The 15,879-nt window shown below is 44.3% G+C and overlaps 1 protein-coding gene across 3 annotated transcripts in view; it reads right to left on the minus strand.

Moving 5' to 3' along the window:
- The window catches only part of LOC144730079 (protein Wnt-5b-like), a 50,829-nt gene that overhangs the window by 4,440 nt on the left and 30,510 nt on the right, over window positions 1–15,879 (minus strand). For all 3 annotated transcript variants that reach the window (XM_078610607.1, XM_078610606.1, XM_078610608.1), the window contains 3 exons: window positions 8,497–8,734; window positions 5,409–5,656; window positions 2,840–3,132 (listed from right to left, as the gene is read on the minus strand). In XM_078610607.1, the coding sequence (XP_078466733.1) occupies window positions 2,840–3,132; window positions 5,409–5,656; window positions 8,497–8,600 (645 nt within the window). In that variant the 5' untranslated portion in view covers window positions 8,601–8,734. The remainder of the gene's footprint in view (window positions 1–2,839; window positions 3,133–5,408; window positions 5,657–8,496; window positions 8,735–15,879) is intronic.

The following is a 15,879-nucleotide window of genomic DNA, read 5'->3' on the forward strand; positions in this document are numbered from 1 at the left end:
TACATATAACAATTATGGTCTCATTCGGACGTTATATTAATATTTTTCTGCTTATTTTCTCAGGAAAGTCTCACTGAGTCTCATGGCTCTTTTTCAGGATGGCCCTGCCAAATTATCGCAGTACGGGGGGTGGAGGGCGATAATTAATAAGTATATTTCCACCGAGGGTAAAAAAACAATTAGCATATTTTTACTGGAAAATGAGGTTCCAATGGTGTAAATGCTTACCCCGAGCTCTCATACTCTGATGGTGCATTGTCTTTGAGTTGTGCGCCTTTTGGCGTCATCCGGTCCAACCCATGTGAGACTAGGCTCTAAGGAAAGCTGTCTCGGGTGTGGACCAATCAACTTCAAGGACAGTGCATACATTATCAGAGTTATGTTTTTTGTTTGCATTATGACTGCAGGTATTGTGGTCTATGTAAACATGACTCCTTGTAAAAAAAAGGTGTCAGTTTTGTTGCCAGATAGAAGGGTAAAAAACCATATAAGTATATTTCCAACCTGGTAAATTTGCAAGAAAATTTGTTTTAATTCGACAAATTTGGAACGTGACGTCGGAACGCAGCGATATGCGCTTGTAATCCTGTGCGCCCAGGAAACAATGGAATGTTTTGCCAACGTTGGTCCAACGGGTTCAATGACATGCCAAGGCTGGGTGAACGTTGCATGTTTACGGGCCTCATGCTCATGGCAGGTGAAACAACAAAAACGAAGATCTCTTGTCAGTCGTACACCCAGCTCACCGTTGTGGATAAGGGGAGATGGTTTACACTCGAAAACAAAGCCACTAATTTCAGGCATCAACGATGTAAATTATGCTTTCATTATATACAGTGTTGGTGATCTGTGCCCAACGCCTGACACTCTGTACGCGGTGTATACCCGCTGGGGAGGCTACGTGGATTATCATGCAATATTTGTTTTTTCATGAGAGGATTATATGAAAATTGTAACTAAATATTAGTTTGTTACAAGAATAATCAATTTTTTCTAAAAATGTACATGTAGTTTTGATGATCTGTGCCTCATGCCTGACACTGTAACGCTGTATGTAACGCTGGGTAGGCGACGTAGATCCGAGTAACATCCAAATCATTATCCAGTAGAATGTCTTGCATCACTCCACTAACACCTTCAGGGAATGCCACCTCATGAATTTGTTTTGGAAAAAAAAGGAACCATTGCAATGCCGATACGAAATCTCAACCCCCCAAAAAAGGGATTATGCAATGGTACACGTCTAGCAATTCGTTAGCGCTGACTCAACAAAATTCATCTCAAGGTAAACCCTTGAGAGATGATCATCAATTTACACCAAATGTGATACTGTATATAGAGAAATGTTTGATTAAATGAATTCAATACAATCTTTACATTTTAGTATTTTTCATTGAATTAAAATTTTACGAACCCGTTGTATGACGACCAATACCACTAGTTGTATAATATTACGTGCCAGCGTCTTGGTACAAATTGGTCTCAATTTGTAAATATTACTCGAAATTTAGTTGATTGAGAAACACACAGAGATCGTCGCCCCCTACTGCACAAACTTAGCAACATCCCTCCAGAAAAATAGTGGGGACTCGGTGAGCCTTTCCCGTGTTAATGAGTCGAGGAATAATAACAAGAAAGGGAGGTCTGGATCGCCCTACACAACGTGTTACCGCCGCGACCCTCACCAGGACAAGCGGACTGAGAAAGGAACGAACTTGATTTGGTGATGCTGCTGCGTTTGGCAGTGCTACACCAGAACATATATAAAAACACAAATTCGTCAATAACACTGCCTTCATTATGAAGAAGGGACATTGCCCAAAACGTTGCCGATTATAGATGTACATTTCTCCTTTAAAGGCAGCGTTATTAACGGACGTGTTAAGTTGTTTCATTGTTATTTCGAACAGGAAACCCAGCACCTGGGGGATGATCTCATTTGCGATTCAGGTGGCCTGTCTCTACCACACCATTTTACTGGAGTTGTCAATAACATCAGCAACAACAGTGTGGTCAGTAATGTATCACTGTTAATGAATGCATTTTGTTTAAACAGAGATATATGACTCTGTTGGTTTTACAAGAGGCGCCCGATACATGTCCTGCGTTGTAGTTTTTGTAGTAGTCAAGAGGCAAGTATTATTTTTGTGGGGGTATTTGGCTTGTGATCAGTAACGCATTAATATGTTTGTCAGTAATGCATGACCATTGCTACGGATCGCATTGTAAACCAGTGTGGTCTGCACTCCTTCAACAGAGGAATTGAAAAACTACACGAACTCTCTCGCCTGAAGCCCTCTTGTCGTAGCTGGCAGACCTCGACATTGACATTTAGCTCCTGGGTGGGTGGGTGAGTGGGTGGGTGGGTGGGTGAGTGGGTGGGTGAGTGGGTGGGTGAGTGGGTGGGTGGGTGAGTGAGTGAGTGGGTGGGTCAGTGAGTGGGTGAGTGAGTGAGTGGGTGAGTGAGTGGGTCGGTGGGTGAGTGGGTGTGAGGTTGGGTGGGTGGGTGTGTGGGTGGGTGTGTGGGTGGGTGGGTGGGTGAGTGGGTGGGTGAGTGAGTGAGTGAGTGGGTGAGTGGGTGGGTGGGTGTGTGAGTGGGTGGGTGAGTGGGTGGTTGATGAATCAGTGGGTGGGTGGTGAGTGGATGGGTGGGTGGGAGCGACTGGCTATGTACGTACATGTATGTGGAACTTATTTCCCACCGTACATAGCCAACCGTGCGAATTAGAGATGCACGTGAAGAGCAACAAACTAAACGCAAAAACAGGTGGGTGGGCAGGTAAGTGAACAACAACAACCACAACAACAAGGGCAAATTACCCACAGAGCACCGACTCACCCGACGGCCCGCCTCGTTGTTGTGAAGGTTCATGAGCGCGCGCGCGTTCTCGGCGGAGGCGCGCGCGAAGTGCTGCTCGCGCTCCCTGGCGTCCACGAACTCCTTGGCGAAGCGGTATCCGTACTCGAGGTTGTCGCCGCAGCCGCCCCACAGCCAGTCGCGCTCCAGGTCCGGCGGACGCGCTGCCCGGCTGCAGCCGCACGTGGCCAGCTCTCCCTCGCGGCACGCGCGCGCCACGGAGTTCACCACGCCCGCCGCCGACACGGCGTAGGCGAACGCCGTCTCGCGGCTCCCTGCCCCGAGCATTTGCACGCAACGTACGTGTTTGGGGGCTGCGATCCACTACTTGTTGGGCGCAGGTAACAGCTCCCCCCGCCCGCCCGCCCCCGGTATCCGTGATGCAGTGTTGCCGAAACGCGAATGGTCGAGCGGAAAATGCACGCGGAAAAACTTCAAGCGAATAGTCACTTTTTTGCGATAGACCAATCCGTGAATGAAGAGGTATTACGGTATTTAACTTAGTATTCTCTGAGTTTAGTTTATCCCCAGCACTCATAAATAATACAAATGCTTTGATTTGACACGTACGAAACGGTCATTCGTTTCATATAAAACGTCTACACTAGAGGTATGCTACACGCTAATTTCTGATACCAGGCAGTGCATTGCGAGCTGTGAGATTTTCTAATGGCAACATCTTCATCCCGTGACTTCACAGGACACATAGAATGTCACTCATTTGGCTTGTGGGTAGACCTTAAGATGATTGTCCAGTTTTCTGGCTCTCTTTACTGTGCCTCCACATTCGCAACTCCATGACTTCTCATCATGCCTTCTCCAGTAGTGCAGCCAATAATAACGGCCAATATAGTGTAATAATTTCGACTTGTAATGCAACACTGCCCGGTATTCACTCCCATAGAGAGACGACTCGGAGGTGCGCGGAGGAACCACAGCCAAGCAGGAAGGCAGCAGCCACGAGGCTGGCCGGTAGCAACAATTGCCCAAGCTCTTCGGTCCTCTACATATAAAGGTAAAAAAAAATAACTTTACCAGGAAATGCCCACTGTGCTATACAGCTCTTTTTCGGAAGTGACCTGGCCATAAATGATAGCTCAACGAAGTGGCTTCCGTGGAGATTTATAGCAGCCAAATACGCTAACGCGTGTTTATGAAGGTGGAGGGAAAAACTGGAGGACCCAGAGAAAAATCCACGCGACCACGGGGAGAGAGACGCAAACTCCAAATATACAGGCGTCGGGGTCGTGATTGAACCCACGCACTCCTGTATACCAGGCGAGGTAGTTAACATCTTACCACCGTGGCACCCAGATAAAGGTGTTATGGGCCAATTAATGAATGTTTATAGGTGTGAGGAAACCGAGGGGAAATCACTATCTCGTACAGACGGAACAAGCGAGGTCCACATCTGCCTTCTAGCCTGCTCCTTGCAAGCCAGAGTATGGCATCTCCTCAACGGCTACGAAAAGGGAGTTTGACAACAGTTGTGCAATCCACCATTCCTCAGCTCAACAGTGCTTGATTACAGGCATGCATAGCCACTACCGCTTGGCTAAATTATACTCGCTCAGGGAATCTGGAACGCTTTCCCGCTCCGCATTACGAAGCGGTCGAGCTCCCTCCGCCACCTTCAGGAGTCAGCTTAAGGAACCACTCTTGTTAATTCAGACTATGTTCTTGGTAAAGGGCAGGTATGTAGAACTCAAGGTGCAGGGGAAGGACAGCAAACTATACACAAAAAGCAGTTGTCAAGAAATTAGCTTTCAATCTAGATTATTTGAGAGTGCATAGCTCCAATGGCTTCCTCGTATCAGAAAGAAGAGCATTCCAGACGGCCACAGAAGCGAATCTGAAAGGGCGTGATGCAGTGACTCTCATCGCATGATGGTTTATGCTCCTTAGCATGTATCGATGAATTGATGCATCGATTTGAATAGATTTTTTCACAATATATGTGCACGTAATTGTCAGTAATAAATGTATTATTATTTATGATGAATGCGCATTTTATACTAATTTGGCATTCAAGTCAATGGAGTGAACAACGATGTACGACCAAGATAAATATTAATGTGAAACAATACAATATAATGGTGAAAATTAGACAAAAGTAGAAATTGATACTAGAATCTAATGGTGACTTCAATTGACAATTTTGCTGAGACAACTGACAAACCAATCTTGACGGCTGAAAATGTAATTGTGACAATCTTTGTGGGGATTAATCATTAGGCTTTGCTGGTTGCTGGGATTCTCATCCTGCTAGGTGACACTGTAAGCCATGTCCCCCTCTGATGTTCCATGAGAAGAATGAGTGAGTGGTGGGTGAATGAATGAGTGAGAGGGTGAGTGAGTGAGTGAGAGGGCTTTTGAGTGAGTGGTTCATTGGGTGGGTGAGTGACTAAGTACGAGTGGATGGTGGGCTGAGTGAGTGGGTGAGAGGGTGAGTGAGTGAGTGAGTGAAAGGGAGGGAGGGTACGTGTCTGGGCGCGTGAGCAAGTAGGTGAGCGGGTAAATGAAAATGAAACTGAGTGAGCGAGCGACTGACCTATCTGGGTGAGCCGCCCAAAGACGGAGTCGCTGTCCGCGGTGCTGCAGTTCCAGCGGCGGTTACGGAACTGGTGCTGGCACTCGCGGATGGCGAGGCGTGCCCCGTCCCCGATGTGCACCACGTGGTCCTGGTAAAGCTGGCACAGCTTGCGCTGGCCTTGAGACAGCCCCACCAGCTGCGAGCACAGCGGCTGGGCGCCCAGCAGGTACAGCTCCGGGCGCTGTAGAGGATTCAGGGCCAACGACCTTGCCGGGCAGGGCGCGGAACGACATACGGAAACACGGGGTCAAGATGGTCAGCAGTCAGCCTCGAGAGGGTAATATGAGCTACTCTTATTTAAATTGTGTGAATATTTTGGCACGTCTTTACACGGTACAGAAATGGACTGCATTGCCGTGTTATAAGTAATGGTAAAGGTGCCGTCATGCAATTGCTCCATCAAGACACTCTTAGCGGAATAACCTCCACTGGAGACAGGCGAAAGAGATCTATAGGGTATTTGGCCTACTCTTCCATACTGTTCGGACACCTTAGAAGAGGTTTCAAGATCAAGTGTATTTTGTTTACACAGGTGAGAACACAAGAGACCATAATAGTCTCATTTGCAAGGGTAACCTGGGGCATTACTCTGGCAGTAGAGGGTGATGATTCCTGTGTATAATGCCAAGTGAGTGATTGATGTGTGAGTACAAAGACAAATATTCCCCATATAGCTTTCACATTCTGTTGGAGCAAGTGCTGTTAGCGAGTACCTATGAAGACCGGAACGGCACACGAGGGGGTGGGTAGCCAGCACCATGCCCGGTCGCATTTGTCTTCCCAGTGGCTATATTTACACATTGCTCAAGGTACTCATTTTAGGCTGAGTCGACCTAGGGAATCCCCAGAACCGATTCAGATAATCATCACGGGTATTGTCCGTAAGCGGGAATTGAACTCGGGTGGCCGGGTTCGTAGCGCAGCGTGTGAGTAGCCACACGTTACCTGCCACGTGCGTTCTGCTGAATGACTAACGTCTGTGTACCCACGTGTGCTCCTGTGTGGTTGGACGTGGGGGGTGGATTTAAGAACATTGCTCCATTGTCACAACTGTCGTGCTGGCAGATCGAAATGGCGACCTCTATTGCCGGTCCATTGTGCTGACCATAACCGTAGCAGCGTATGCTGTGTACACAATTAAAACACACCAAGAAGACACATATCCAGTAGCTCTACTATATATCACTGCTTTAACAAACATTCCAATGAGAATACAATTTTCATTATTTCGCGCTAAATCATTTAGCAAATAAATAAATATTTTTAAATAATAGATCTTGACAGAGTAACACTGACGGGGGAGGTGGGCGGGTGGGGGGATGACATCTTTCACGGAGTCAATAAGTTTACAATTCAGAGCATCTGCGTTGAATAATTCATTCAAATACGATCACGAAGCCCTAGTCCCTCGGTACTTCTCGCGTGCTCGAATGTACACAGCAAGCCCTCTTGACTTGAGCGCAATTTGTGGATGCAGACATTGAAATATTAACACGCTTGCAGAAAGGCAGCAGCCTCTGTCAGCGACCTGAAATAGCCGGCTCGCGTAGCGGAACGCATTCGCCGAGCGGCAACCTGAAATATAAAACTTCTTAAATATCGCACCGTGGCGCTCGGGAAAACAAGAATCTCTCGCCATGTGTAGGCTGAGAGTGATTAGAGTGCGCAATTGTGGGGGGGGGGGGGTCCGTGGGACGCACCCAATACGCCCGTCTGTACCTTGACGAAGAATGTTTTGTATCAGTTTACACGCTGTGTGCCCCCGTGCAGTAAAAGAGGTGGTGAAACACATTTGCCTCAACGTTTTTCTTTTTTAAATAACAACCACTCGCGATATTTATTTTGGATTGCATGCACCCCTAAGATAAGTTGACCTATTTCTGCGATTTGTAGTCTAATATGAAATTAGATGGCTACGAAAATAAGCATAATTCTGAAATAGGGAAACTTAGAAAAAATGCAGTACCCTGTTTTAAAAACATTTATAATACTTGATACAATCAGAGCATTTAATTGAATGCATAATTGTTTTTTTTTAACCATCCCAAGGATATTAGGTATGTGTAGGAAAACAGCAACAAATACATCTCCAAGGCTACTGAATAAACAGCACAAAATTTTCATCACCTTCGGAGAACTGCAGGTCATGAGTTTACCCAAAGCCCTGAGCTTGCATACAGAGATGCAAAGTAATATTTAAACAAGGCTCCATATTCAAGTTTAAATTTTAAACCAATGACAAAATGTATTCATTGCATTGGACCACTGTTTTGCCGAGAAAATGTTTTAAAATAGTTGAGTCCGCCCATGCCTCGGTAGGCTTTAAACCCTGCTCGGAGTTTGCACGTGACGACGATTCTGAAATACTTCCAAGCATAATAAATGACATTCCCTTTGGCTGGTGGCTTGCTAGTGTCACGCCACAGCCGGATGTCAAGTTAACACCCCACGGGCGTCAATGAGCCCAAGATAAACGAAAGGCGCAGGATCGTAACTCACCCCTGCTACTGTGGCTGCCGGTGGTGGCGGTGGCAGAGGTGTTGTGCAGGGGCCGTGGGTATTGTGGGCGAACGGGCACCCACATCATTTTAGTTATGGCATTTGAAAAAAAAATCACGGTATTTTTTTATCCGAATTTTCTCCTTTCAACAAGGTTACAGATGCTGATTGTGCCGACGGAGAAGCCTTTCAATGTACTTGGCAGCTTGCTAATACGTAGTCGGCTCGTTACAAAGTCTGTAACCAGTGGTTTCTTATCCTTAATATAATTACACCATTTTAGTTATGACATTTGAAAAAAAAATCACGGTATTTTTTTATCCGAATTTTCTCCTTTCAACAAGGTTACATATGCTGATTGTGCCGACGGAGAAGCCTTTCAATGTACTTGGCAGCTTGCTAACATGTAGTCGGCTCGTTACAGAGTCAATAACCAGTGGTTTCTTAGCCTTAATATAATTACAGTTCGGTCGAAGCGCGGCGGCGTCTAGCGACTGGCCACTGTGCAGGCAAAATCAACGCCGGAGCGTCTTAACGATGCACTCACCACCACTCGCTGGCATCCACGCAGGCTCGGCGGCAGAGTAGCAGCAGCAGCAGTAGCAGGAAGCCGGGTAGCAGCAGCAGGAGCGGAGATCTGTGGGGACCCATGGTCACTGCTCGAGCCCTGGAGGGCTCTCTCTGGGCAGAGGTGCGTTCTCTGCGGGAGTCGCAGCAGCGCGGGAGGGGCCCGTTGAGGGTGGGGCGGCGTGTCGGCGAGCTCCTCCAGAGAGACGCAGACGGATCTGTAAGAGGAGAACAAGGCTTAATGCAGCCAGCAAGCTCCCTGTGCCATTGCACAGACCTCCGATTAGCACGGTTGGTTACGTACGGCGTGAACGAAGTTCAACATGTATACACACAGACGCATCTTGCACATGTGAGCATGGCCCAGAAAACGGTTGTGCTCAAAACGCAAGTGAATTACTCGCAGTTGCGTGAAAATACAATGATATAATTGTTTTTAGTAACCATATATTACAATATAAATCATCGTATAGCATGAATGGCTTGACCTATGTAAATATATAAGAAAGGTACGAAGTGCAATGCATTAACTGCAGTATGTCAATGCAAATTAACAAATATCATCTTAAATGTTGATTTAAAGCTTTCGTGACTGCAGGGATTCATATTCTTGGTTCTTTCGGTAAAGTCACGTAGAAGGGAAATAATAAAATAATAATAATAAAATGTTTTATTGTTTTATATTTATATTATTTTATTATTTCCCTTCTACGTGACTTTACCGAAAGAACCAAGAATATAAATATCACCTTATTACACTAGATCGCAATTAGTGTCCGAGCAAGTAAAATAATCTCCTGCAATGTGATGGCTGGGTGGCTCAGAGATCAGAGCTGTGAGCTGGCGCCAATAGAATCCTGGGATTGAATTCATGCAGTCACCCGTGATCAAGCAGGCTTCTCAAGTGTAGCGAATTGATGATCTCCGACCCATTCACCAATGCCTGCACCCTAAAAACCCATAATATTACAATGATCGTTTTCATCTTCTTCTTGGTTCTTTCGGTAAAGTCACGTAGAAGGGAAGTAATAAAATAATAAAAATAAAACATAATAAAATAATTCTCACGACGTTTCGGCCACAACGCAAGCAGCCGTCCTCAGGTGAAGACCAGGTCTGTCGGGGAGACATTCAGACGCTGTCTCCCCGACAGACCTGGTCTTCACCTGCTTGCGTTGTAGCCGAAACGTGGTGAGAATTATTTTATTATGTTTTATTTTTATTATTTTATTACTTCCCTTCTACGTGACTTTACCGAAAGAACCAAGAAGATGAATCCCTGCAGTGACGAAAGCTTTAAATCGTTTTCATCTTCTTTTTTTGAAAATCTCAGCGCTGAAAATTGTACATTTTGGTTTGTCACAGGACAAACATCAAACTCATAGCAGAGTGAGTGTAAAGGTGTGTTCCCTGTTACGTAGAGATGAACAAGCCACTCTAAGATTTTTTTTCAGAATAGCTTCTGTGAAAAATTATTGTGCAGCCATTCTCGGACATACAAGGTGGTCCCACTGCTTGTTGAGATATCTGAACGTCTCATGAAAATTATGCCAATAACACTGGTCAACAAAAAAAAACATTTTTTTCTGGGCTGGACCTTTGCAGCTGTTTTAGACTAATTTCAGGGTGCTGATTCCAAATCTGATCTCAAATTTGCTCTATCACATCATGTTTATGCTATCGGCATACCCCATTTTCATTGATTTTACCCGAAATTATCTCTGTCACTTATGATTGCAAGTTGTTGCGAGTCAGTGACCGCTTTAGTGTTAAAATATGGTGGCGTATTTTTAGGATAGTGTGTTTATAATATCATTGTATGTAGATATCCACATTTATTTAATATTTTTCTTCCGCAGTTTTTATTGAAAATGCAATATTTGATATCTCAAAAACCTGATGTGATAGACAAAAGCTGATTTGGAATCAGCACCCCAAAATTACCTTAAAACCGTTGGAATACCTTATGCCAGAAAAAGTGTGCTAACCAGTGTAATGCACCAAGAAAACATGTACACGTCAAAATAGCGAACGGTAAAAACCTCCGTACATTTTGATCTTTACTTGAACAAAAATTGACGTCTGCAAGGACACCAGAATAAAAAAAACAAAAATACATCTGGTAAAATTCCATTGTACCTCTCTCCCGTGTATTTTTCTTTTTCATTCGGGCTGCGCGGGTTTGTTCCCCTAGGCCTCTGAACCCAGCTGGTTGGTTCCACGTTCTGGGCCCCCGTGCAATCTGCTCCATCTAAATATAAACCGTGGCCATTTGTTTACCGAACGGGGCCAGGGTTGTCCAGCGCGTGCGCCAGGCACAGGTGCTCCTGCCATCAGCCGCGGCCACTGTGCCCACTCGAGTGATTCCACGCCTCCACCCCCCCCCCCAACCTCCCCCACCGCCGCTAAAAGCCACTCAATGTGAATCGCTGAGGGTTCCTACCCGTTGCGAGGAGTGTGGGCTGCCTATGTTGCTCAAGCTGTTACTTTAAAAGTCAGACGCGACCCAGAAAATAAGTTTCTTTTTTTTCTTCTTCTTGGTTCTTTCTTTTTTTGTTTAGTTTGTTGTCGAAAGCAAAGTGCAAAACGTGATGCCTTGCAATAAGCTATCCGGTTGTTTGGACATCTTGACGCTTGCTTTATTGCCAGGAAGGGTAAAGCCTATTCTTATATTTTTCACAATTTTGATACTGCCAATAAGTGTCCCATAGATACAACTTTATTTAGAGCCAGGTGTGTGCCCACTGAGACTATACGTCCTATTTTTTTTACTGGAGACTCTGCTCACAATCAGATGACACAGAACTGCGATAAAAAAGAGAGCAAACCAGGCGCAAAATTCAGTCAATCCAAAATATATCACCCATTATATTGAGCAACTAAGTGCGATACAGTTTAATCTAGAACTACATTTTCAACCGCTATATATAGAAAAAAAAGTTGAGCTTCGAACCATATAATGTTGAATGCAACTCATCTAAAAAAGATCTCTAAAGCTAAGCAGGGAAGATTCCTTGCCATAGGCGGCTACGCCAGCTGTGCTTTGAGGTGGTGAGCGCATCACAACATACTTGTTGCACTGTGCTTCTATGCTCCCGCATCTATTATGCTCTCCGTCTCAATCGTCTTGAGCACAAATTGTCTGTGGAGGCATATAGGTTCTATATTTGAAGCCCTCATTTACTTGATACAGCAAACGTGCTGTGACGGTTCCACCTGAAGACGGAAGCTTGTGTTGCCTCCGAAACGTCGTGATTTTGATTTTATTTTACTTTAATTAATTTTAATTTTATTTTTTTACCTACGTGACTTTACCGAAAAAACCTAAGAATATGAATAGGCATATAGGTTCCCCAGCCATCAAACAGGGGTTGGCAGGAATTCGCATTGGCAATTGAGAGCCGAACATAACAAGGTGCGGAGGTTGTGCCCACACTGAAACGGAACTCTTAGAGTCCACTGCTTGGAGGCCCGCAGCTGTCGGATCAGCTGCTGCTGCTGCCGTTGTGTGGATGTCGGTAGTTCCCACGGGATGTGTGCTGCCTGTATTACCACGTGATCCCACATGGTGGCACCAAGCATACGTAGACTGAACACGGACATGGCCCGCACAGTTTGCGTTCCATTCATTCATCGGCCGTTCATTATTACACTGTGTAACAAACAAAAATTGTTCCCTGGTATTAAGTGTTATTTTCTGATTGCTTATGCCTCAAAAGTACAGATAAAGGCTATTATTCCCCACAAACTTTGCTTTTGTGACCAGGAGAGTGATATTTTGAAATGTACATATTTTCAATGAGAAAACGGCCGAATTTGTGTCTTTTCGTTCACATAAAGTCAGAAAAAAAACCATATGAATCAACATTAACATGTATTTATACTAAAGTCATACAAAAAGATTTAGACACCAAGGCGCACTATCACAGGCGGGACTGGCCACAGCGGACCGAGTTCTCTGTGGGGAGGAACAATGTAAAGTGGGAGCCACTGGTGGACCCCCGGAAGGTGCTGATGCCACCACTGCACATCAAATTGGGCCTTATTAAACAATTTGTCAGAGCTGTAGATAAGGAGTCGGCAGCCTTCAAGTACCTTCAAGACTTCTTCCCTAAGCTGTCTGAGGCAAAGGTCAAAGCCGGTGTCTTCGTCGGACCACAGATAATGAAGATCCTGGAGTGCAATGAATTCCCCAAGGAGCTCACTAGTAAGGAGAAAGCGGCTTGGAACAGCTTTGTCGCAGTGGTTCGTGGCTTCCTGGGCAATCACAAGGTCGAAAACTACGTGGAGCTGGTTGAGACACTGGTGAAGAACTACGGCACAATGGGCTGTAGGATGTCCCTCAAAGTCCATATCCTTGATGCTCATCTTGATAAATTCAAGGAGAACATGGGAGCGTACTCGGAGGAGCAAGGCGAGCGCTTCCAAAAGGATATACTGGACTTTGAACGCCGCTACCAAGGACAGTATAACGAAAACATGATGGGAGACTACATTTGGGGGCTGATTCGTGAAAGTGATTTACAGTATAATCGTAAATCTCGAAAAACTACTCACTTTTAAATATTTTGTAGTCATTTTTGTATTACTTTGGTATAAATACATTTTAATTTAGATTAATATTTTTTTCTGACTTTATGTGAACGAAAAGACACAAATTCGCCCGTTTTATCATTGAAAATAGGTCAATTTCAAAATATCACTCTCCTGTTCACAAAAGCATAGTTTGTGGGGAATAATCGCCATTTTCTATACTTTTGCGGCTTGAGAAATTACGAAATAACACTTACTACCCAGGAACAACATTTTTGTTACATAGTGTTATTCTCAAGCCCACAATGGTACAACAAAGCCTCCCCCACCCCACCCCCTTCCTTCCGTGCTCAGACCTCACGACCATTCTCACTAACGCTCCCCTGAGCCACACATTCACGGACACAAACACATCGGCAAAAGAGGTCTTCTAGTTTATTTTCATTGAAATTTTGTAAAAAATTTTTTTACATCTTTCAAAGATTGTTTTGGACAGAATATTCCCAGGGATTAATTTCTTACTCGGTATATCCATGAACGCCGCAAAGCTGGCTTGGAAAAGAGATTATTTAGCATAAGGCACTACCACTAGGGTAATAATGTATTAATATCCATTAGAATCATACTTTATTGCATGGTATAATTCTATAACCCTATGCACAGGTTTAAAATAAAATTATAATTAAAAAATAATAAAGAAAAAATAATTCATGAAAAAGGGTTCTGGGTTTTTCTGGATTATATTAAGCGCTGCATATACTTGTATCCAAATGTGCCATCTGGATGATATACCAATGCCCAAATATCTGTTCGTCAATGTGTTTGGACAACATTTGGATCCCTCTTCTTAAAAAAATATTCATGAAATCTTAAACGTCTCAATGCCCATTCGTCCAAACCTCATCAGTAATTTTGACAATGGGAAATGTGGGTTAAAAAAATGTGTGTGCAGTCATTGTTAACAATGCTGAGACAATGAACATTTTGCAGCTTATAATCTAGTTTAATCTTAAATCCTGGGATTTAAACCCAGGATTTTCATCGACCCTGGCTCAGTCCTTGTGACAAAGACGCAAAGCCCTACTCCGGCATGTTCCGCTCGCTCACTGAATGGAAGACTATTTTACTTTCGAAAATATCCCACGAAGAAGCAGAAGATCACTGGCAAGCGAGACAAATGTGAACAAGTAACATATAATTTTATTTTTTTATGTCAGCAGACGAACAATTGTACGAGTCCTATCCACGTCTGCCCACTGTTTAAATGCTGCTCCATGCTATAGACTTGTGATAAAAAACAATATATCGTATAAACTGTGCCCTAACTCAAATATAAGTGTGCCCTTTTTCATACCATTATGTTTTCAGCTGACAAGTAAAAAGAGAAAAAATGCCTGTTTTACAACAGCTGCATGAGCATTCTGCAAGCACGAATCTATGTAACAATAAAAAAAAATCTCGACATTTAGGATTTGGGTCAGCACCAGTGAATACAAAGGGTCACAACCACAATTACACATTCTTAATTGGAATTGCAATTACTTGAAAAGTTTAAACCATTGTCATAAATTACAATTTGGTCAAAATAAAACGGCCGCATTACACACTGCACCTGGAATAATTCTTCGACTGGAATTAATTGCAATTTCGTTTACAATCACATTCGCCCCCGAAGCTCTGGTGACACTTGTAATGTTTAACGGACTGGCCATTTCCCGCATTATGAAAAGCATCTTGCCTTTATGAATCAGTGTGTAAAGGCCAAATCCCTACATGCACCCATTCTTTTTTCCCACGTACTATTTTTTGGTGTAACAAAACACCGCATTTTTAAATTTGCTTAACCACTACGAAATGCCGTGAAATAACAATAATCATAATCATAAAGGCTCCCGCAGATGATAATTACACCCGCTATGCACAACCGAGGCATTGTTTGTACAGTGTATTGTGTGTAGGTGGGTGTTAATAGACTGGCTTTGCTTTGAGTTAGCCATCAACATCTCTGAAAGGCCTATTGTATTTTATTACATTATTTCAAAACACACACATACACGCGAACAAAGACAAATCTCCCCGTGTAGCCTTAATAGACTGTTGGGGCAAGTGCTGTTAGCGAGCACCTATAAAGGCCGACACGGCATACGAGGGGGTAGGTGGCCAGCACCACGCCCGACCGCCTTTGTCTCCCCAGTGGTGATGTTTACACACCGCACCAAATACTAATTTGAGGCTGAGTCGACCTTGGAGTGGCCCAGCACCGGTTCAGATAAACGTCACTGGTGATTGGCCGTGAGCGGGAATCGAACTCGGGTTCGCCTGTTTCGTAGCGCAGCGCGCTAACCGCTACACTACCGCTCCCCATACGTAAATACACACACACATACACACACACGCACACACGCACGCCCACCCCACACAATGCACACATCATCACAAAAAGCGAGGTGCGGAGAGAATAACGACTGACCTGTGGAGGCCTTGACAAATCCATTCCGTGATTATGCATGCAAATATATGCAGCCCTGCTAATGATACCCGGTGATTTAATTAAGCACTACGCAAGTGACCTGAAACAGGGGGACCGCCATGCGAAGGGAAAATTGTGATGCAAATCAGGGGAAGGTGTTTGGTTGAATGCAAGTCCCCGCTGAGTAAAAGTGCAGACTTTTATCGTTGTGTTCCATCCGTAATAGCTTGCACACCACTGCAATGAACGGCAATTATGTGACTGCAATAATAATTGTAATGCTGCCGCAATCATATAAATTGTGCTATTTGAAGTATGTTCAACGTGTGTTCTGTGTAATCTAAATACATTGCCGAATTG

Source organism: Lampetra planeri, chromosome 34, assembly GCF_965212315.1.
Source record: "Lampetra planeri chromosome 34, kcLamPlan1.2.h2, whole genome shotgun sequence".
In the NCBI taxonomy this organism is placed as follows: domain Eukaryota; kingdom Metazoa; phylum Chordata; class Hyperoartia; order Petromyzontiformes; family Petromyzontidae; genus Lampetra; species Lampetra planeri.